This window comes from Pongo pygmaeus, chromosome 1 (genome assembly GCF_028885625.2).
Source record: "Pongo pygmaeus isolate AG05252 chromosome 1, NHGRI_mPonPyg2-v2.0_pri, whole genome shotgun sequence".
Taxonomy (NCBI): Eukaryota; Metazoa; Chordata; class Mammalia; order Primates; family Hominidae; genus Pongo; species Pongo pygmaeus.
This window is the reverse complement of record NC_072373.2, coordinates 164,643,236-164,667,473: the sequence shown is the minus strand read 5'-3', so window position 1 is coordinate 164,667,473 and position 24,238 is coordinate 164,643,236. Positions and strand designations below refer to the sequence as shown.

At 34.2% G+C, this 24,238-nt stretch overlaps 1 protein-coding gene across 5 annotated transcripts in view; it reads left to right on the top strand.

The window, feature by feature from the left end:
* The window catches only part of LEPR (leptin receptor), a 119,813-nt gene extending 104,461 nt beyond the window's left edge, over positions 1–15,352 (top strand). For 3 of the 5 annotated variants that reach the window (XM_063654557.1, XM_054485570.2, XM_063654543.1), the window contains 2 exons: positions 371–446; positions 10,416–12,698. In XM_063654557.1, the coding sequence (XP_063510627.1) occupies positions 371–446; positions 10,416–10,433 (94 nt within the window). In that variant the 3' untranslated portion in view covers positions 10,434–12,698. Of the gene's footprint in view, positions 1–370; positions 447–10,415; positions 12,699–13,457 lie in introns of those variants that run through there. The other 2 variants (XM_063654540.1, XM_054485565.2) reach the window with 1 other exon arrangement.
* Positions 15,353–24,238: the final 8,886 nt, after the last annotated feature.

The following is a 24,238-nucleotide window of genomic DNA, read 5'->3' as shown; positions in this document are numbered from 1 at the left end:
AATCTGAATGTATCTTGTAGTTAAGTGAGTTGATGGGGCCACATCAAGTGGAATTTTTTCTGGTACCCACTTTTTGGCCATTTTTAATATTTCAATTTTTTTGAGAGAAATCTGTGCAGTGTTTAGCATGGTGCTTGGCACACAACTTTCAATAAGTATTGGCTATTTCTGTTATTACAGTAATTTTCAACTTGGGTCTAGGTAAAAGTTTGGTAGAAATCTTCATGGGCTAGCATGTGAAAATGCATCTGACCCTACGGAGGCATAGTTGATCTGGTGGACTAATTTCTAGCTTGTCTATTCACTAACTGTTCACATTTTCAATATGAATGTTTTTCTCTAATTTTGATGCCCTGTTTATCCTTTGTAGAATGAAAAAGCTGTTTTGGGAAGATGTTCCAAACCCCAAGAATTGTTCCTGGGCACAAGGACTTAATTTTCAGAAGGTTGCTTTTTCAATTTTTTTTAACCCAGAATATATAAGATTGCAATCTAGATGCCATATGACTTATAGAGCATTAAGCATTTTTAAGATTTAAAAGTTCATATTTTATTCAATTCATCTTAATGTATCTGTTATTATATATTTTCAAGAATAGCAGGATGCAGGTATTTGAAATCAGGAAGAAACAAATGTCAATGCATAGTTTATCGTATGAGAGTTCACAATATACATATGTTGCTTCTGTGTCACAGTACATAATAAAATAAATATTAGAAAGTTAAGGGTCAATCTGATGGAGAACATATATTTGGATACACTTTTTTTGGTATAAACTGTATTTAGGCAAAAGGCTGGAATCAGTATTTTTAATGTCTATAATTATCTCCATAATTATTTAAATAAATTAGAAAATTATATAATCCTCAAACATTACAATCTGAAAAATGCAATGATCATAATAAAACTTATATTTATGCAGAAGTTCCATTCAAGTACAAGTACTTTATGAGAGTTAGTCAACTATAATAAAATAATTTGTATTTACTTCTATAGTAGGATTTTTCAGAAAGCTCTAAATTTAGTGAATGTTTTATTAATTCTCATAATGTCCCTTGAAGCAAAGCTAGCTTTCCACTCATAAAACTGGAAAAATAGAATTCAGTCAAGTCAAAATACACAGATTTTTAAACAATACTTATTTGGAGGTTATTATCCAGGTTCGGTGATTGCATCTTTATCATTCATCACTTGTTAAAAGTTTTCAGTGGTTTCCTTTTCAATACAAGATATAAATTAAAGTCCCCTGAAGCTATTAATAGTACTCAAGGACCTCTTTCTACAATCTGTTATCAACCTACCTATACGACTTTTTCTGTCCCTGGGCCTTGATGATACCTTTACTGTTCCCATCCACCTACACAGAGCCTTCCTTGTACATGAAGATCTTGCTCTAGGCCCTTCTTTCCTCAAGCCTTCCTTTAACCAGTGTAATTCAAAGGAATTTCTACCCCCTTTAAGTTCCTAGATCATTGTATTGTTTTATTTATTGTGGATAGTGCTCTGATGCTCTGAATTCAAAGACTGTATTTTATCCATCACAAATATTTGTGGTACTCCTCCTGCTGTACTTTATGTGCAAAGCACTGAGATACATATTCTTACATTTATTAAGATTTTTACTTACATTCTCAATGTTTCAATTTCCTCTTCTGTGAAATAGGCTGCTTACCTTATTAGGTTGTTTGGGAGACTAAAGAAGACGGTACTTGTGACATAGTAAGGTCTCAACAAATATTAGTTATTATTTTACATATTTATGTATTTTATATTACTATTATTATTCTTTCAGTTACTCTATGGGACAAGTGTTATTCTCTCTATTTTGCAAAAGAGAAGCTGAAGCTCATAGTGGTTCGGTAACTTGTTTTAGAGGCAAGATTAGCTTACCAGTTTGTCTGGCTTTGGAGCCTGTTCTAATAGCAGCTGTTCTCTATAGCACTGGCTTCTTTTCCTTTCTTTCTTCTTCGCCATGACCCACAGTGCAAAAAACTTAGGTTGGTGCAAAAGTAATTGCAGTTTTGGTGTTTTTCATGTATAAATACATTTTACCTTCCAACCTAGTACACCATAGATATAGATATGCAAGACCGAAATGAAAGATACGCAAAGCAGCTTTACTTCTTGCTTGAAATAGAATGTTTTAAAATTCTGTTTTATTTGTTAAAAATGCTGGTTGCAAGACACTAAATTGATTTCACAACATTCGAATGGCCTATGATTTGCAGTTAGAAAAACACTGTTCTACAGCTTATCAATAAGTAAACAACTAATATTGTAGACATAATGAACAAAGAAAAAGATTGAATTGTAATTTTTCAGCAGGAGAAAGAATGCCCTGTCTTCAGAAGCAGCAGTAGTGTTGTTTTATATATGAACAATTCTTTTTATAGAAACTTTGCTTTGCCTGAGTCTAATCAGCCACACTCCTATATACTCCTCACCTGTGCTTTTGCTCACTAAGCCAGAGTCTCCTTTCATTAAAACAGTGTTGCCGAGTTTTTCAAGTAAATATTTTTTCTCTCATTTATCTTTTACTATGAATTTATACAGTGACATTTTGTGTAGTTGTGATGATATTTCAGTTATATATATATATGTGTCGTTCATTCATTTGTTCAACAAGCACATGGTATTTATATGTAAGGCTTGGCTGTTGCTAGGGTCTGGGAGAACATATTTTTCTTACCATATGAGAAATAAGACAGTGAGGTCAGAGAAGAGTGGCTGGGTTGAAAGTAGAATAGGAAGAGCTTGTCTCCTTTTGCCTCTCTAAAATAGTTCTTTTCTATTCATTTCATCCATATATTCAATATGATTGAATACTTATCTTATACCAGTCACTATAGTATGACCTGGCATTACAAGGATAAGAAAAACACTATATGCTCCTGAGTATACAGTTTAGTGGGGAAGATAATCATTAATACATTTATCATGGAAATAGCATTACTATTTTTTGTACAAATTTATGGGGCACATGAGAAATTTTGTTACATGTAGATAACACATAATGATCCAATCACAACCTTTTTTTTTTTTTTTTTTTTTTTTTTTTAGATAGTTATGTGTTGTAAACTACATGTTGTGAAAGAAGGGGTCCCATTGTGCTGAGCGCTTATAATGTGGGAACCTGGCTTAGTGTATCCATGGGGGTGAGTGGATAAAGTTAAGCAAATTACATTTGGGCCAAGATCTGGTAGATGAACAATCATTAACTAGGTTTTGAGGCAGAGATGTGGTGTCCAGCTAAGTACCTGCAAACACTAAGTCATGTGGAAGGCAGTACCTAGCATATTCACAAACTGGAAATAGGAAGACTATAAGACTTTTTCTTAAATATGAGGGTTTTATGTCAAAAAACCTATATACTTATCTAAATAAAATTGCTAAAGTTTCAGTATATAGGTATATATTAATTCAGGGAATGATCATCTTACTTTTTAATGCCACTGAAAAAGAGGCTGAAACACTCTGTCTTCAGCATTTAAGCTCTGAAATCTCACCTATGGACCACCATGAAGTGGTTTCTCAGTGTTCAGGAGGGCCATGAAATGATCAGGCCCACATCAGCAAAATGCAGTTTAAACCTGCACCAAATTATTTTTCCCTTTTCCAGAAAATGCCCGGCACAAACGAACTACTAGGTGGAGGTTGGTTGACTTAGGAAATGCTTGTAGACTACATCCTACCCCGCTGCCGCACCTGCTCTCCCTGAGGTGTGCACAGTGCTGCCACAGGTCATCTAACAGACCTTATATACAAGTAGATTGAAATATTGCCACATTTTTTCAAGTTCTGGTAAATTAAAGAAATGTGAAGAATTTTTAAATTACAGTGGGTGTGAATGTTCTTATTTGTAGGACTGATTTTTAAAAAATCTCTGGAAATATTTGACTTTCTAATCTTACAAATTATTTTTTAAGCACAGCTAACCCACAAGATGCTTAGTTTATTACTAGGGCTGACCAGGTGCATAAATAACACTATTAGGAATAAATCAGGTTTTGGAATATAATAGAACATTTAAAGAGTGAAGGAGAATATAACTTCAAAGATTTTATTAATGATAAAAATATTCTAAAATTCATTAACTTTTTTCTCTTTAGCCTGTTGTTTTAATCTCCTAAATAATTAAAATGTACCCTTTTCTTTTTGAGACAGGGTCTCGCTCTGTCACCCAGGCTGGAGCGCAGCGGTGCGATCTCAGCTCACTGCAGCCTCGACGTCCTTGGGCTCAGTTGATCCTCCCACCTCATCCCCTTTAGTAGCTGGGACCACAGGCGCGTGCCACCATGCCCGGCTAATTTTTGTATTTTTTTGTAGATACAGGGTTTTGTCATGTTGCCCAGGCTGGTCTCGAACTCCCAGGCTCAAGTGATCCACCCACCTCGGCCTCCCAAAATGCTGGACTTACAGGTGTGAGCCACCACACCCTGCCTAAAATATGCTTTTTAAAGGAAAAATAATATAGTGTAATTCACTTTATATTACTAAACAGGTAAAGGCAAATTTACCATCCACCCCATGTTTCGTATTCATGTTATTTATGTAATTATTTCATAGGGCTAATAGCCTTATATTTTCTGATGATAAAACTGAGGCCCAGAGTGGTTCAGTAGATTGTCTTGATCACCCAGCCTGTCCATGTAACATCTGTGGTTCAAATCCAGATCTATCTGACTCAAATTGATACCCGTGCCATCAGTTCCATATTAACAATGTATTTCTTAATATGCTTAATGCCACTAAATTATACACTTAAAAATATTTCAAATGGTAAATATTGTTATGTATATTTTAACACCATAAAAATGGGCAAATGATGTGAATAGGCATTTCTCCAAAGAAGATATACAAATAGCCAAGAAGCACAAATGAAAATATGCTCAGTGTCATTAGATAATAGGGAAACACAAATAAAAACCACAAGATGCCCAGTAGGATGGCTATAATAAGAGACAGATAGTAAGTGTTGGTGAGAATGCAGAGAAATTAGAATTATCATATACTGACAGTGGGAATGGAATAGCAACTCTTTCGGTAAATAGTCGACAATTCTTCAAAAGGTTAAACATAGAATTATTATATGACCCAGTAATTCCATTCCTAGGTATGTACTCAATAGAAATGAAATAGCAAATCCACATGGGAAGTTTTATAAGAATACTCATAGCAGTATTATTCATAATAGCCAAAATGTGAAAGTAACCCAAATGATGAATAAATAAGCAAACAAAAAACTCACACTACATTGCAAAGAAAGCAGACCAGAGGAGCCTATTGTTTTTAAAAATAATTCAAATACAAATATAGTCTTTTTTTAAAGGAAGTAATAATTTCTATAGCAAGTGTTTCCTTTAATTTGTTCTCCAAATTCAGATATTTTGAATATTGATTGTTATGAAAGTGCTCTTAACCTGTAATTTCTAGACATCTAACATGATTTTCAAAATCTTCCCTAAAATTAATCCATTCCACTTTTGAAGCTGTCATTCTGCTTCCCCTTGGTTTGTATTAAATCTAAATCCTGAACCCATAAATATGTTAATCAAATGTGTTTTTAAAAATCCAATATTTTGAATGTATTTCTAAAAGAAAAATAAAAAGAAAACATTTATTTAAAACCACTATATGCTAGACATTGCTAACAATAGGATAATACCATATGTGATTAAAAATAATTTTGCCAATATAATTTCCTGCCAGATCTTTTTTCTTTTGTATGTTCCACTTCCTTTTCTCTTTTAAAATTAGTTTTTCCAGATAATATAAAGATGAAAATATAGGACAATATGAAAACAGCTCTATATTAACACAATATTTTAAAACTTTCTGCATTTTCTTCATTTTTAAAATAAATAAAAACTACAGGTAAAGTTTGTCCTGCTTGTTCCACTATTTCCGGTCCCTCCTTCTCTTCCTGGAGGAACCCATGATTTCAAGAATGTAGCCTGTGTTTGTCTAGTTTGTGCATTTATACTTTCCTACTTTCACATGTGTGTATCCATGACCAATGAACAGTAATCCTTTGAAGTACTGAAAATGTTAATGTACCTTTCATATTATTCCAAAAATATCTCTGAACATTGTGTTTTGAGCTCTCTCCAAGTTGATGTAGTTAATTTAGTCCACACATTTGGACTGGTCTGTAGTATTCCATTATACAAACATAGCACAATTCATTTATTCCTCTACTGGTGGATATTTAAGGTGTTTGAACACTTTTTTATATTTATTACAAAAAGTGCTGCAGAAAGCACGGCTGTATATGTCTCTGTTCTCTCGTGTATATGATATTTCTCAATATTTAAAATTTTTTGAAAAATATATGTGAATGATTTAATAATGAAATGTTACAATTAAATATTTGAGTTTGGAAGATCACTTCTTGAAAAGGACGGTCCCCTTTTCCACCCCTCCCTACCCTTAGTCTTGCTTTCCAAATGCCTCTTTAGTTAACTGTCTGACTTTTGGTTTTTCTAGTATGTCACCTTTTTGTTTCTAAAAACCATATGCTTACGCCACTATGAAATGTAGACGGTATCTATTGATTTCTGGCTACAACGAGGATTTACTCCCACACATTCTTCCCTCCTTGTGCTTCTACCCATATTGTCTTGTCACTTTTTTCAATTCCTTAAGCAATCATTTCTCCAACCTCAGAAAAATCTACTTAAACTTCCATTTCTTGTTCTTTTAAACAGAAGACTATTTCTTGGAGCTCCCCTACTTTTTTTTTTTTTTGGAAAAATAAAAACATTAGCACTCTTATGCTTCCCTCCATTTCTCCCTCTACTTTCCAATCTCTAAATCTAACTTTATGTTTTTCCTTAAGTCAGGGTTGATATGATGTTCTGTGCTGTAATTTGTCTGTGGTTTATTTTTTAAAATAGAAAAACTAATAAACTGAATTTACATTGTTATGATTATGTAAATATTGTGACTTACTGAACCAAGTGTTTAATAATATGTGATTACACTTCTCAGTGGTTCCGATGTCGAAGGGGAATTTTTAAAAAAATATATTAGTTATATTCCACCTGTTGATCAAAATTGTGCTGAATTTTAGTTAGCTTCATTTTTAGTTTTTATCTTTTTTCTTTTCCTTAAGTTTCTAATTGTCCCTTCCTTCCTCTTCCTCCCTCCATTCTTTCATCCATTCATCCCTCTCCCTCTTTCTTTCTTTTCATGCTGTCTTTCTTTCTCCTTCCCCTCCCCTTCCCTCCCTTCCCATTATATAATCTATGCTGTTATGTTACCTTTTTATCCACTATCCCATCTTTACTGGAGGCGTTGTTCTAGTGCACTCTCCAGGAACTCCTCTATCCTCCTACTTCAATCAGGACTAGGCTTTCTCTAAAATTACTATAAGCCATCACTCTAAACTTTCCCTTAACTGGTTTCTGGTTGTTTCCTGGATTCCTTTCCTTCATCTTTCTTAACTACACCCTTAAATAACCTCCTAAGAAGTATGCGATAAGTCTCCATCTCTCCATGCCTGAACTTCCTTTTATTCTGCCCTCCTTGATTGATAGTTTGGTGGAGTATCAATTCTTAGAAAAAGCCATTCCAAGAGAACATTGAAACAATTCCTGCCTTAACATATAGTATCCAGTATTGCTTCTGAGCAGTCAGATACTATTGTGATTTTTACTCCTCACTGTTTACTGATAATTTCCTTTTTAAAAAAATATTCTCCTCATTTTTGTTGTTTTGAATTTTCAGTGATGAATCTGGAGTGGTTCTTTTTTTATTTAATGTGGTTATTTTTTGAAGAGACTTTCAATTCCATGTCTCCTGTCAATTCTAAGAAATTATATTATTTCTTTGATAATTTCCTCTCCTCTTGTTTCTTTGTTTCTCTTTCTAGAATCTGTATGTTGGATGATGGACCCTCTGCATAGATCTTCCACATTTCTTACCTTTTATCTCATATTTTCTGTTTCTTTGTTTTTTTTTGTGTGTGTGTTACATTCTGAGACCTTGCCATACCCTCTTCTTCCAGTGTTTCTGTTGGATTTTTATATACTATTATTTTTGTAAATTTCCAAGTATTCTTTCTCAGAGTATTCTGTTCTGGCTTTATGCATATTTTCTTAAATCTTGCTAGAAATACCAATTCGAGGATTTTTGTACTTTTATTTTAAAAATTCTTTTTTCTTCTATTCCCTGAATTCTCTGTGTTCCTTCTAGGTCATGTGCTCCTGTTGTTTATCTTGGCCTTTCTTTTATTATCTCAGTCTTTCCTCCTAATATCTGGTAATCCTTTTTTTTCCTTTCATGTTTAGGAATGAAACAGTAGACAGGCTGACTGGGAGCCCAGTGTATATAGGCATTGTTGCCCTGGGTGAGTAGGCAGGGTTCTGGCCAGATGAGGAAAGATGTGCTCTCAGCTAGCAATATTCCATGGCTGCTGTCTTCCTCCCCAGACAGTTCCTTAGTTGCTTTTGAGAACAAATCCTCAGTCTGGTTGTGAAGGGTAGTGCTTACACGAAGGCTCTTCCATGTTCAGCAGAGGAGTAGAAGAGCCCCATTCCATATACAGAACTTCCATTAGGCCCCAGTTTCCAGCCACAGTTCTCTTGTCTTCGTGTGTTTTTACGTGCCATTTCTTCACGCACTGTCTCCGCTGTATACGGCAGGGCCAATTTTCTTTCTCCTCAGCTGCAGCTGGATATATTCCGGTCTTCAGCTTTCTTTACTGACCTTCTTTGATCTATACTCTCTCAATTGTTTTCTGTCTTTTAGCAATGAATGAAAATTACTCATTTCTCATTAGCCCTCTCAGATCATCTTCTTTGTGGTGGGTTTGTATTTGACTCATTTACATACTGCCATTCCAACAGAATCTCTATAGAGACAAGAGAGAAACCTGTTCAGTCAGCCATCTCGAATCAGAATACCATTTCTGTTTATACCTTAAAAAATCAGAATCTTAAACATAGATTGAATTTTTATTGTAAGAAAATGTATTATGATAACTTATTAGCCTTGCTTTTCTTCCAATTCAAATTTTAGAGTGTAAAAGAACTATTACCTTTCTTAGTTTGTTTTGCACCTTTTTACCTTAGCATTTCTGCCTAATTTGTTAAATTTCTTCTAAATCCAAATCACCTGGGTTTTTCCCTTAAAGATATTTTAAGCCTCTTTAATTCATTTTCAATTCGTTCCACTTCTTTTTATTCTTTAATTATTTTACAATATTTTTCTCATTCTCTGTTTTTTGTTTGTTTGTTTTTATCCAGCCATGCTCCTGTGTCTACATTTATGTCAGCTTTCACAAGAGTTTACTCCATTTAACAACTTCCTTTAGGGGGGCTAAAGCTAGAAACAAATAGATTTTTCCTTGGGATCTAGAAACTGTCTTAGATTCCCCAGTCAGCCCTAGGCCTCCAAATAAAGCAGCTCAACAACCCGTGGCCTCCCAGAACACCATCCTCACAGATCTGAATCAGAAGCATCCCTAAAATTGCTAGATGGCCTTCCAAATGTGTGGAAGAGCTGGTGCATTTTCGAGTTAGAAGTTCTGTTTAGAAGTAGCCATCTCCCCTATGCCCGGAAATGCACATTACTGGGCCTAGAAGTGTGTATTTCACTCCCCTAAAAAGGTAACCTCAGTTTTGTTTATTTTCTTGTTCCTTATAGCCCTCAGGTTATGAGGAAACAGGAGAGAGTATAAATTAATCAGCTGAACTTTATCACAGCGAGTAGTAAAAGGGAAACAAAGAACATGTTCTGCCTATTTGTGTTTGGGACAACCTTTCATCTTCCATTGTGTTATAGAAAGATTGTTGGACTAGAAAAAAAGAACTAAGTCAGGGTCCTCCCTCTACTCTAATTAGCCATGTAACCTTTAGCAAATAATCTTGGCAGCCTCAATTGCTTTGTCAGAAAAAAGGGAGACACTTGGACCATATGATTTCTCAGATCTTATTTCTAGATTTTAAAAACCCATGATAATGAATGGTTCTGTGATTCTATTCTTTACCATTTTTAGCACTTCTTTCTCTTTATTTATTTTTGTTTTATTTTTCTTTTCACTGCTCTCCTCTTTTATTCTTTCTTCTTCCAAACTATCCTATATTGCTGTTGGTTCTCCCTCTTTTAATTTTTGCAGCTTGTTGTTCTTCTCTCCTTTTACCTATTCTGTTATTTCCCTATAGTTTTTCCCTTCCTGGGGTAATTAAAGCTGTCCTTAGAGTGTGATATTAAAACATTCATTAAGAAAACGGGAGAAGCCACCTTAGTTCAAAATTTTGCCCATTCCCAAAAGGATGCATTATTGTAACCTAACACAAAAATGTATAGTCCAGAACCCATGCTTATCAATGTTTTTTGAAATCTTTTATCTTTTTCTTTGTGAGTGATTTTTTATTTTGCTTTCTTATTTTGTTTTATTTTATCTAAACAGAGAACGGACATTCTTTGAAGTCTAATCATGATCACTACAGATGAACCCAATGTGCCAACTTCCCAACAGTCTATAGAGTATTAGAAGATTTTTACATTTTGAAGAAGGGGAGCAAATCTAAAAAAAATTCAGTTGAACTTCTGAGAGTTAACATATGGTGGATTATGTTGATTTAGAACTTAAAATAGATGTGTAAATTTGGGTTCAAAATATAGATTTGAGTCCAGTTCAGTTTGGATGTATGATTAATTTTCAAATCATCTAAAGTTTAAAAGTAGTATTCATGATTTCTGGCTTTTGATTTGTCATATTCCTGGTCATTAAACATTAAGAAAATTATGGCTGTTGCTGTCATTACATATCTATTAAATGTCATCAAATATGTAGTAGACAATGCTGTAATTAGGTGAACTCTAAAACTGCAACATCTGACAAATAGCTTTAAAAATACAATGATTGTAAGTATGGAATCAGTGAAAATATTTAGTTTGTATTTTTATGTCCAAACTTTTCCATTTTAGATTCCTTTATAGACACGTCAGCCTAAAAATCAGCCTATTCGGGTGTTCTTTTGAATATCTCCTGGCGTTTTTGTATCTAACTTTGTTCAATCTGGGAATTTCAGTTTTCAATATCCTTGAAAATGGCTTAAGTGATAACTTCCATTTCAGTTAAAAGAAAGCCCGAAGTTGTGTTTGTGCTGGCCACAGGACAGTGGGAGTTACGGTTCATATCAGGATGACCCTACATACCCAGGTCAGATTGACCGGATCAGAAGGGAACATCGACTTCTAATCCAGCTTTCTTGTTAATTATGACCTAAATCTAATATACTTCCACTGAACCATCCAAGACCTCTGGTAGGCAGGGAAATGGGCAGTGATGCAAGAAAGGGAGACTCTTTGGAGCTTTTATGAATAGTTCATGGTGAGGACAGAACTTTTCTACTTTCAAACAGACTGCTTGCTAGTTTTATGAATTCAGCACACGAATTATGCTGTGTTGCTCACATTCAAACCAAACCAAAGACTATGTTTAATGAACTCAATATTCAAATTTATTATATATACGTATATATATGTATATATGGATCCCTTATATTTAGATTTTGCTCGTAGTTTTATTTGAAAGTAGAAAAGAACTCTACAAAAACAGGAAGAATATGTCTTTCTTCCCTTCTTGACTTCTAATAGATGTCATTGAAATGTAAAATCTAAGTGCGAAATTATGAAAGGATATTCTTTAATTACTGCCCACTGAACACATATTTAATATGTGCCCAGATTATTCTAAAATCTTAAAAAAGATGCATATAGTGAAATTTTTTTAAATGGATATACTTTTAATGAAGTTTTATAACTCACTGACAAAACGTATTTCAATAGTATATGAGTATGATATTTCTTATCAATTATGAGTGAAATATTCTGTCTGAATGCATTTGAAGGCATTTACAGTATTTGATTTCAACAGTTACTGATTATGACATTTTAGCATGAAATATATCAAACACATCATTTGAAGGACATATGTAATCTTGACTATGGTTATGGTTTTTTTAATATGTATTCCTTGTTTTCATATTGATAACATCTAATTCTTTTGACAATCTTAATATGTAGATTCATTTAAATTTTAAGACAGTTCAGTGCATATATAGTAGAAGCCTTAAGAAAAAAGAAAATGAGCAAGCAAATATTTGAAGAAATGTATAAAACTATAGATTTCTTTCAGAAAAAAAACCAGGCATAGGAACAGTTTTCTCTTCATATATTATGATTGTGAATAATAGGAAAGTTGTATTAATTCAGTATTTGTCATTATGCAGTATTTTAATGCCTACATAAGTCTATTCCATTATTATATTTTGCGCTTGGTATATTTATTCCTTTATGCTTTTAATCACTAACATATTTTACTTAAGAGTATAAAACTATGCTAAATAAATTGTATTGTATATGGAATATGCTTGCCATTATGAAGAACAGCTGGGTATACCATTATTTCAAGCAATAAATCTGAATTCTATTAGTTTAAAAATTGTAAAATTCAAGTTAAATGACATGTATGATATATAAGCTGAACACATTTTCTATAGCCCTTAATTTAGTTGTGTTAATTTTTCAAGGTGATGTATCAACAGCTTTTTTTATTTTGCATTTGTTTTTTCAATGTGTTTACATTGTATGAATTGAGCTTTTTGCCCACAGACTCTTGATTTGTAGTTGCTTAGCAGGATTTTTCTTTGTGATATGATCACTTCTATAAAAAATATGATGTACATTTGTCTTGTGTATTTGTCTTCATTTCACATTTCCATAGTAAATATTTTTATGTGAAGTTATTTATAAGGAATAGTAATTTACCGGTTTGTGATCATCTCTTTCATCATCATTGTTCTCAACATACGATATTATTAGCTTTTATTTTCAGATAGTCTCAAGCAGATTCTCAGTATACAGCAGATAAGTTTTTAATAGTCAACACAATTATTTTACTTTCATACCGTATCTTATTTCACAACATACTTATTTTAACTGTTTTTAGACAAGTTATTTTGGTCATTTCATTTTATTTCAATCCACTTTTTTCTATTTTGGGCTAAAATTTTTAGTTTGTGGGAATGTAATTTGCTGCAAAATATTAGGAAGAAAATATCTTCAGAAGATAGCATTTTCCAATGACAGTAACCAATCTTTCCTGAGAGCTAAGCACTTGCAGACACTAATTTATTTCTAGCCACAATACCATGAAGCACATTTTTAGAGATGATGAAATTGAAAGGCAGAGAGGTTAGTGTACTTGTTCATGGTTGTAGAATTGGAAGAACTGAAGTCTAAGTCTGTCTTGTCCCACTTTCAAATGCTATCTTAAACGGGCTCTTCCTTACGCTTTTTGATATATGTATCTTAGTCAAAAACTAGTTAATTTGTGGTTGACTTATGTTCTTTATTATTAACACACTTCCATTTCTGCCAGTATGACATAATGAAGCAAAATTTTTTAACATAATTGAGCCTTAAAATGTGTCTTTTCTTTTAGCCAGAAACGTTTGAGCATCTTTTTATCAAGCATACAGCATCAGTGACATGTGGTCCTCTTCTTTTGGAGCCTGAAACAATTTCAGAAGATATCAGTGTTGATACATCATGGAAAAATAAAGATGAGATGGTGCCAACAACTGTGGTCTCTCTACTTTCAACAACAGATCTTGAAAAGGGTTCTGTTTGTATTAGTGACCAGTTCAACAGTGTTAACTTCTCTGAGGCTGAGGGTACCGAGGTAACCTATGAGGACGAAAGCCAGAGACAACCCTTTGTTAAATATGCCACGCTGATCAGCAACTCTAAACCAAGTGAAACTGGTGAAGAACAAGGGCTTATAAATAGTTCAGTCACCAAGTGCTTCTCTAGCAAAAATTCTCCATTGAAGGATTCTTTCTCTAATAGCTCATGGGAGATAGAGGCCCAGGCATTTTTTATATTATCAGATCAGCGTCCCAACATAATTTCACCACACCTCACATTCTCAGAAGGATTGGATGAACTTTTGAAATTGGAGGGAAATTTCCCTGAAGAAAATAATGATGAAAAGTCTGTCTATTATGTAGGGGTCACCTCAATCAAAAAGAGAGAGAGTGGTGTGCTTTTGACTGACAAGTCAAGGGTATTGTGCCCATTCCCAGCCCCCTGTTTATTCACGGACATCAGAGTTCTCCAGGACAGTTGCTCACACTTTGTAGAAAATAATTTCAACTTAGGAACTTCTAGTAAGAAGACTTTTGCATCTTACATGCCTCAATTCCAAACTTGTTCTACTCAGACTCATAAGATCATGGAAAACAAGATGTGTGACCTAACTGTGTAATTTCACTGAAGAAACCTTCAGATTTGTGTTATAATGGGTAATGTAAAGTGTAATAGATTACTTTATAGTTGTGGATGGGAGAACGAAAAGAAACCAGAGTCAAATTTGAAAATAATTGTTCCAAATGAATGTTGTCTGTTTGTCCTCTCTTAGTAACATAGACAAAAAATTTGAGAAAGCCTTCATAAGCCTACCAATGTAGACACGCTCTTCTATTTTATTCCCAAGCTCTAGTGGGAAGGTCCCTTGTTTCCAGCTAGAAATAAGCCCAACAGATACCATCTTTTGTGAGATGTAATTGTTTTTTCAGAGGGCATGTTGTTTTACCTCAAGTTTTTGTTTTGTACCAACACACACACACACACACATTCTTAACACGTGTCCTTGTGTGTTTTGAGAGTATGTTATGTATTTATATTTTGTGCTATCAGACTGTAGGATTTCAAGTAGGACTTCCCTAAATGTTTAAGATAAACAGAATTCAGCCCTGGCCTAAGGGGTTATACTTGTGAAGACTAATGAGCCAATTGTTATGTACCAAGTCTAAGATATGTACCATAGAATGAAATAACCTGCAAGAATGGTGATGCCCACAATCAGTATTTTGATGACAACACAAGCACTTTTGAAAACATAATGTCAGTTTTAATTCTCTCTGAAAGATGTTGAAGTGGTCACTTTCTGACAAAGTTAGATTGCCAAATGTCACTGTATATCTCTCTGGAATAATTGTCTTCCCCCATCCCCACCTGGACATATGCTATTTTTTCCCATCACTGAGCATTCTGTCTACATAAACAAACCACTGTGTAGTACTTTACATACCTTAACCCAGTTAATTATTGCAATAATTGTATGAGACATCTGTTACTATGATACTCCTTAAAGATGAAGACAGTAAATAATTCGCCCAAGGTTACAGTCAGTGGGTAATGGAATCAGAATTCAGATTTAAATCCAGATTTTTTAATGCTAATGATTATGTTTTTAACCTATACCCTACATAGCCATCAATTTAAAACAACTGACTTATAATCAAAATTTATTAAGTAGAGGCCGGACACGGTGGTGCATGCCTGTAATCTCAGCACTTTGGGAGGCTGAGGCGGGTGGATCGCTTGAGCTCAGAAGTCTTGAAACTAGCCTGGGCAATATAGTGAGGCCTCGTCTCTACAAAAAACACAAAAATTGGCTGAGTGTGACAGAAAAAATAAAGATTATAAAATGTATTAAGTAGAAGTATAATGCTGGATGAGAAATTAAGTGAGAATTGCACAGATCTCATGTTTGCCTTTAAAAACTTAAGATTAATACCTAAGTTTATTATTTATTCAACTTTTGGTATGGTAAAAAAATTCAAAGACAGCATAATGGGCAACAAACTAAATTAAGAAACCTGCACATTTAGATGTTCAATGGCAAGAAGACCTTCAAGAATATCAGTATCATCAAAATAAGTACTTTAGTGTTCAAAAATATGCCTATGGGTTTTTAAAAATTATCAGAATTTCATATTTAGACGGAGACAAGAGACTCCCGATTTTACTGTTACCCTAAATAAATCTCTACATTCCATCTCTATTCCAGTTGTGGCTATGAAGTGAGCGGTTCTAAACAATGACAAAGATTCCAGACCCCACTTGATAGATATTTTTCACACTTTATAATCAATTTCCACTCGGGAATCAATAAAGCTATTCCATGTTATAAGTATTTTTAAGATGTCTCAGGATCTCACATACTCAACTGATGACCCCCTTACAAGACATAGGTAGAGGGCTGATAGCAACTTGTTACTTGATGTGGTACGAAAGCCCTAGTTCTACGCAAAGATAAACAGAGAAGGGTTTTTTTCATGGATAATTTTACGTGGCTTTAGAGACACAGAAACAGATAAATTATTACATGTATAAAAATTTTGTTAAAATTGCATTTTAAATACATGCTTATAGATTCTAGGTATTTAATTGAAGGTACAGTAGAGAAGAGATAGAAAAATAAATTTTGCCCCACTCTGTAATTGAAGATTGACCTCTGAGCATGTCCACAGAGACACGGTATTCTCCTGTGATCTGGGACCTAGAATAACAGGAAAGAGAAACTGATAGATGTTTTCATCAGCCCAAGGATGTATGTATCTTATTTGAGTGAATTCAACAGTCCCAGGACCACTGTAGTGCTGTAGGTCTGTGTTAAAGAAATTTAGTGACAGCACATTAACCTGAGATCATTGATACCATCTTGGTTCAGCCTCAGTTCCCCAGATAAGTGGACAAATGAACAAAAACGCACTTCAGAAATACTGAAATTCCAAGGCACTTTTTCATGGAAAGTGCCGAACAAGTATAGTTTGGCCTATTGCTATGTATAGACTTAGATCATATTTATTGTCAATGGGCTTGAATTCTGATTTCCACTTTTGAAAGTTTATTTCACTATGTATCATTACGTTTTATTGGGACCTTGTGAAAACTACCTGCCATGAAATACTGGATTTTCTCACAATTTCGAGAAAATTTAGAATGTTTTATGCCTCAGAATGGTCAGGAACTTCCCATTTCTTCTCACAGCTTCTATAAAAAAATTTAAAGGAAGGAGGAGCTGAAATAGGGTCTATGGTCTTTTAAACTTATAAATCTGGAATTTTTAATATTTCATTTTAAGGCCTTAAACTGAAACACAAGCTACTAATCAGTCTTTCTAAATCTGACCTTCATTGAAAGCAACTCAGAAATTAATAATTTGTGCTGTGGCTTCAAGTTTAAATAGATTGTTTGAAGAGAAATCATATGTCAGGGTTTGCAGGATTACAGGTTTTCTAACTTAAACCCCCAAGAACAATGAAAAAGTTGAAGTACATGTCACTATGAATAGGCACCTTCTGTTGGATCTCTGTGTCCATTTAGAGATGAGCTACAAGTTGACAAGAAAAATAGGAGCAGTTTTTTTTTTCCTTTTAAACCTAGTTACCAAATGGTAAAAGGACTTGGATGAAATTCCAATACCAGTGTGAGATTCTGGATTTAGAATGAGGTTTTATAACCTTAGGCATGTCATTCTTCTACTTCTCATTATTCCCCAATAAAACTTATTCTGTCTTCCATAATATCATATATATGGTCACATTACTTCAGGAATATTTATATTACCTCCTCCAAAGCTGAAAGAAAATAAACTTTAGGCTGTAAGAGTTGAGAATTATGCATACAGGGCTCACAGGCAGAGTTGGACAATATGCTGATGGACTAAGACATACTGCAACCACAAAGTTCCATCTCACTTAGATGTGGATGAAAAAAGATATCTTTCTAAATTATTTTCTGTGACCTTAAAAGAAATTGCTTTCACTTTTCATCTTTCGAGGGTCATCTTGATAGTTACCTTAACAAACCTTTCTCAGCTATTTATTATTGAGAAAGCCCATTCTTAAATTTTAAGTCACAAAATTATAATTGTCCACTCTACTATAATTGTCTACTACGACTGAAAGAAGCAGCATTCAAGAAAAAATTTAAACATAGTTACCAAGAAATGTGAAGAAGTATTTATAAAAGGAAGCTAGATAAGTAGGTAATTTTACTCTTTCTTAACCAGTTTAAAACAGTAAAGCACACCTGCATCTAATCACAATGTTAGGAGAACAACTTAAAACATGATCAGCCTGTATGAGAACTGGGATATTGTTACATATTCAGCCTGTAGGAGAACTGGGATATTATTGTTACATATTATTTGTATAAACATTAGGAGATGATTTCCATGGGTTTTTTTTTTTTTTTTTACGGAGTCTTGCTCTGTTGCCCAGCTGGAGTGCAGTGATGTGATCTCGGCTCACTGCAACCCCTGCTTCCCAGGTTCAAGCGATTCTCCTGCCTCAGCCTCCCCAGTACCTGGGATTATGGGCGCACCACCATGCCCAGCTTTTATTTATTTATTTATTTATTTTGGGTTTTTAGTAGAGATGGGGTTTTGGCATATTGGCCAGGCTGGTCTTGAACTCCTGACCTCAAGTGATCCACCCTCATTGGCCTCCCAAAGTTCTGGGATTACAGGTGTGAGCTGCCGCACCTGGCCCTTCATGAGGTTTTATAGTGAATGAATTATTTTTCTATAAAGTTTATCAGCATTTATTTTGGAAAGCTGCTGAAAATGTCTATTTTTCAAAATTAATTATGCTTAAGATGTATGGCATTAAATTCAATTTTATGAGGTTTTCTGACATGTTTACTAAAAAAACCTGGAACCTAGAATGAATTAGAAGATATTTAATTTTGTAGTGAGATATCTATATTGTAGATATTGTACTTTTAAAACCTGTCATTAAGTGTTTGGCATGTGGTTATCACTTTCTCTTTAGTCACAATTGGTATTTTAATAAATGTTATAAATGTAAGTGCCAAGATATGCATCACTAACTGTTCTATGAAATTTAATTAGTCTACTTCTCCTTTATGTTCCCAAAGTCACAGAGAAAGCAGTGTGCTTTATGACTGTATATTCATCTTTTTATCATTATGAATTATAAGCAGTGTTAATTTTGAGAAATAAAAGTCCAAAAAGAATTATTATGAGTTTAAGTTACTTTAGGATTATATCTGTTGTAAGGTAAATAAAATAATGATATTATTTCAGCTAACGTTTGAAAATATAAAGAAGTAATCCTTGTGGTTTATACAAATAGTTAATACAAAATGTTTATCCATTGTTAGCCTGTCGTTGTGTCTTCAAAATTCCGAAAGACATATGCTTAGCATTTGTAAGGGGTTTGAAAATATTTTAGTTCCCAGGATCTCCCTTTACTGTTACTCTCTTTGGTAATGTCTCAATAGATCATCCCACACCAGATTCTTGCTGGCATTATAGCCACTTGTGATGAAAGATTACTCATTTTAATCATCAAGAAAGATACTCATTTCAATCTTTAAGAGCTCTTTAGTTTGAGTCTTTAGGTCTTATAGTTTGAGTCTTTAGTTCTCTAAGAAATCTTGATTTATAGTGATTTATGAACATATGTTTCATCACTTAGGCTTTCTAGCAATTTGAGTTTTGTCACTACTTGAGCTTGTATTCAGATATATATCTCTTTTTCTTGCTTTTTAATCTTAAAGTGTAATTAAAACAAATGCACACAGAAAAGCTTTCAAATAGTACTGAGAAATATAAAATAAAAAGTGATGGTCTCTTTCCACTCCCAATCTTCAGTTCCTATTCCCTAAAATAACCCTGTTATTATTTTACCATTTTAAAAGCATATACACAGTTAGGATATTATTCTGCTTAATATTATGAAATTACCCTTTTCCTGTATCTTAGTGATATTTCTATATAATTTCAAACATATCTACTTCATTAATTTTAATAGTTGCATAGTATTCCATTTTGTCAAAATACAATAATTTAACAGTTCACAATTAGGGAATATTTAGAAACTCTCCAATCTTTTTTACTATTATGAGCAATACTGAAGTGATCATTCTCATACGTAATTATGTCTTGTCATGCTTTTGTAAAACTACTTGTCAGGAATCTTGGTTGCAAATGTGGTAAACGAACTCAAATTGGCTTCAGTATCATTTTGGTATTTTAATTTTAACTTGATGAATGAAATAGAGCATATTTTCGTATGTTTATAAGCATCTGTTTTCCTCTACTTTTTATAGTCCATGTTATTTTCTTTTACCTATTTTTCTATTAGAATTTTTGATTTCTTATCATTCATTTTACATTTGTGTTCTTAAGTTTTTCTTGAGATATGTACTGTAAAATGCACAAGCCTTCGGTATATAGTTTAATGAATTTTTACACATTTCCTCCTGAATATATACGTAGGAGTAATATTGCTAGGTCATAGGTTAGGATTTTGTTTTGCTTTAACAGATATGTCCAAGTAATGGTTGAATGAATTTACGCTGCCATCAGCAACATAGGACAGTTCCAGTTGCTCCATATATCATATCATGATCAACATTGATATTGTCAACCTTTAAAATTTTAGCCATTCTGATGGTTGCATAATGCTTACTTGTGCTTTTAACTTGCATTTCTCTAATATGTAATAATTTTGAGTAACATTTAATTAATTCCTCTCCTGCCATTTTTGGCTACTTTTGTCATATATCTTATTTCTGTATATTTTATAAACATCAGAAGCATTATTTTATTGTAGCTTTATATAATCAACAGTCTTTCAAATTTGATGTTTGCAGTGCTGTTTGTTTCTTCTTGCATCTCTGTTTTTCCTGCTTGGATAATATTTCTTCATCCTAAAGAACTTCTTTCAGTATTTCTTGTACTGTAAATCAACAGTGACAAATTCTATCAGACTTTGGGATCATAATTTCACCTTCGTTTTCTTACAGATGTATTTGCTGACTATAGAATTTGAAGTTGACAGTTATTTTTCTTCATTGTAAGTTGCCATTTTATTGCCTTCTGGCTTCTATTATTACTGTTGAAAAGTTAGCCATTGTTTTAATTGTTTCTCTTAAGGTAATATGTCTTTTATTGTGTATTTTTGTTGACATTTAAGACTTTTCTCCTTATCTATGCTTTTCAGCAGTTTGACTATTATACGCCTAGGTGTGGTTTTCTTTTTACTTATCATGATTCATATTCATTGAGATTCTTCTATCTGTGGATTGAGAATTTTCATTAGATTTGGAAAATTCTCAGCCATTATTTCTTCATCAATTTTATCTCATTTTATTTATCCTCTCCTTCTGGAACTATCAGTTTCATACATGGTAGGTATTTTGGCCTAGGTCCATGTGTCTCTTTTTCCTACAGTTTTTTGTCTCAATACTTCATTTTGATTATTTTTTTTCTTTTTCTTTTAACTTTTATTTTAAGTTCAGGGGTGCATGTGCAGGATGTGCAGGTTTGTTACATAAGTAAATGTGTGTGATGGTGGCTTGTTGTACAGATTATTTCACCAGCCAGGTATTAGGCCTAGTGATATGGTTAGGCCTTCTGTCCCAAATCTCATCTTGAATTGTAATCACCATAATCCCCACATGTCCAGAGAGAGACCTGGTGGGAGGTGATTGGATCATGGGGGTGGTTTCCTTCATGCTGTTCCTGTGATAGTGAATGAGTTCTCCTGAGATTTGATAGTTTTATAAGGAGATCTTTCCCCTTCACTCCTCACTCTTTTCTCTCCTGCCACCACGTGAGACGTTCCAAGCTTGCTTCCTCTTCATCTTCCATTGTAAGTTTCCTGAGGCCTCCCAACCTATGTGGAACTGTGAGTCAATTAAACCTCTTTTATAAATGTCCCAGTCTCAGGCATTTCTTTACAGCAGTGTGAGAATGGACTAATATACATACTATCCATTAGTTATTTTTTCCTGATCCTCTTTCTCCTCCCACCGTCTGCCCTCCAGTAGTCCCCAGTGTGTGTTGTTCCTATCTATGTGTCCACGTGTTCTCATAATTTAGCTCCTACTTATAAGTGAGAACATGTGGTGTTTGATTTTCTGTCCCTGTGTTAGTTTGCTAAGGATAATGGCCTCCAGCTCTATCCATGTCTCTGCAAAGGACCGGACTTCATTCTTTTTTTATGGCTGCATAGTATTCCATGGTTTATATGTACCACATCTTCTTTATACAGTCTATCATTGATGGACTTTTATGTTGATTCCATGTCTTTGCTTTTGTGAACAGTGTTGCAATGAACATACGTGTGCATCTGTCTTTAAAATAGAATGATTTATATTCCTTTGGGTATATACCCAGTAATGGAATTGCTGGGTCTAATGGTATTTCTAGTTCTAGGTCTTTGAGGCATTGCCATACTGTCTTCAACAATGGTTGAACTAATTTATACTCCTTCCAGCAGAATTTGATTCTGGGAAGACAATCTTTTATTCCACTCACATAAAATGTCACATTTATCACTTACTAATTCACAAGTATGTTTGTGTTTATTTCTGGACTTTTTATTCTTTTTCATTGACTGTTCAATCTATTTTTTTCTCTAGTACTAAACTTATAATTACTACAGCTACTCAATAAATTTAATATCTGGAGAGCGAGATTCTCCACCTTTCTTATTATACCGAATTGTTATTCTTTCCAGTGTAATTTTAGCTGAATTAAGTTTTTATAATAAAAAAATCTGTTGATATTTTAATTGGAGTTAAAAGGGTTGAAAATATCATCGCTACAATATTTAGTAGCCCAAGATTATATGTCAATTATAAAACAAATTTGTCATGAAAATATTACTTCTTTTTAAATAATAATCAAGACAAATAATTCATATAATATATGTAATACTGAATTCTTCCCAGAATCATTCTTTCTTTGATATGAAACATTAGAAATTTGGTAAGTGCTTGTCTTAGTCAGTTCAGGCTGCTGTAACAAAGTGCCACAGACTGGGTGGGTTATAAATAATAGACATTTATTTCTTATGGCTCTGGATGCTCTGGTGAAGGTCCTCTTCCAGGTTGCAGACTGCCATTTTATCACGGTATCCTCACATGGCAGAAAGAGAGCTACCAAGTTCTCTGGGGTCTCTTTTATAAGGACTCTAATCCCATTCATGAGGACTCTATCTTCATGATCTAATTACTTCCCAAAGGCCCCACCTCCTGATGTCATTACAAGGTGGTTAAGATTTCAGCATATGAATTTTGGAGGAACACAAGCATTCAGTCCATTGCAGTGCTCTAAGCTTTATGATTTAAATGTGGGGCTATAAATAGGGTGGTTATCCATCCCACTGTGTCTGACCAAGTCTTTATTTATGTATATATAATGACCCCTTTCACTCTGGAGGGGAGGCAAAACACCACCATCTTCAGGGTCCCAGCTGGGCCTGAGAATTAAATTGACATAAGATGGGTTAACAGGAGTAAAATGAAGACCCAAAGAAATAGAATCAGTTACTTATGTACCAAATTAGACAAAGAATTGTAAGTTGGGAAATGTGATAAGGCAAAGGAGGTTGGGCCAGGGTAGTTAATTGGGTAGAGAAGTGACCAGAAAGATAACAGTTAGTTTAACAAAGTCTTCCTCCTGCTCTAGCCATGTAAGACGTGACTGCTTCCCCTTCCCCTTCCACCATGATTTGCAAGTTTCCTGAGGCCTCCCCAGAAGCTGTCAAGCTTCCTGTACAGCCTGTGAAACCATGAGCCAATTAAGCCTCTTTTCTTTATAAATTACCCAGTCTAGGTATGTCTTTTTAGCAGTGCAAGGATGTACTAATACATAGGGCTTATTGCTTAGTTCAGTCATTGCTCTGGACTGAGTTGAAAAAATGGAAGGAAAAGAAGAACTGTCCTGAGAATTCCTACCCTCAGATTTGTGAACACTCAAATTTCTATCCTCAGATTTTCATACTCATTAATTTTGGGCCAAAATTCATACTACCTATGTGGTCTAGAAAAACAACAAGGAACGTATTTAGTTTTAGGAGTCCTGTATTGCTTGAGCATCTAAGGTACATCATAGAAGCAAATGCAAATAGCTTCTGGGAAAATCCACATTCAACCAAGACCCTGGGAGACTTCAAAGTTCCAAGGAATATAAAGTCATTAACAACATTACTTACACAGGGACATGATCCCTTGACTGACAGTCAGCAGGAACAACGGATGACAGTATCAGAACCACAGAGACTGGAAAACCTGGTCAAATTGCTAAGGAAGGCGGAGGAGAAAAGGGGAAAAGGTTTGGTTCAAGAAGGCAGTACTGAACTTCAGCAGTCCTGTAACTTCCCACTCCAAAACTCCTAACAGAAGAGATCCTCCTTTTTTCCTGTGGTTTAAACCAGTTTGATTGGATTTTATACTGATAGTTAGCAATATCTCAAGAGAGAGGGAGAAAAAGGAATTGAATTGAGGTGAAGGCTGGCAAGATGGCTGAATAGGAATAGTTCTGATCTTCAGCTCCCATTGAGAACAACGCAGAAGGCGGGTGATTTCTGCATTTCCAACTGAGGTACCTGGCTC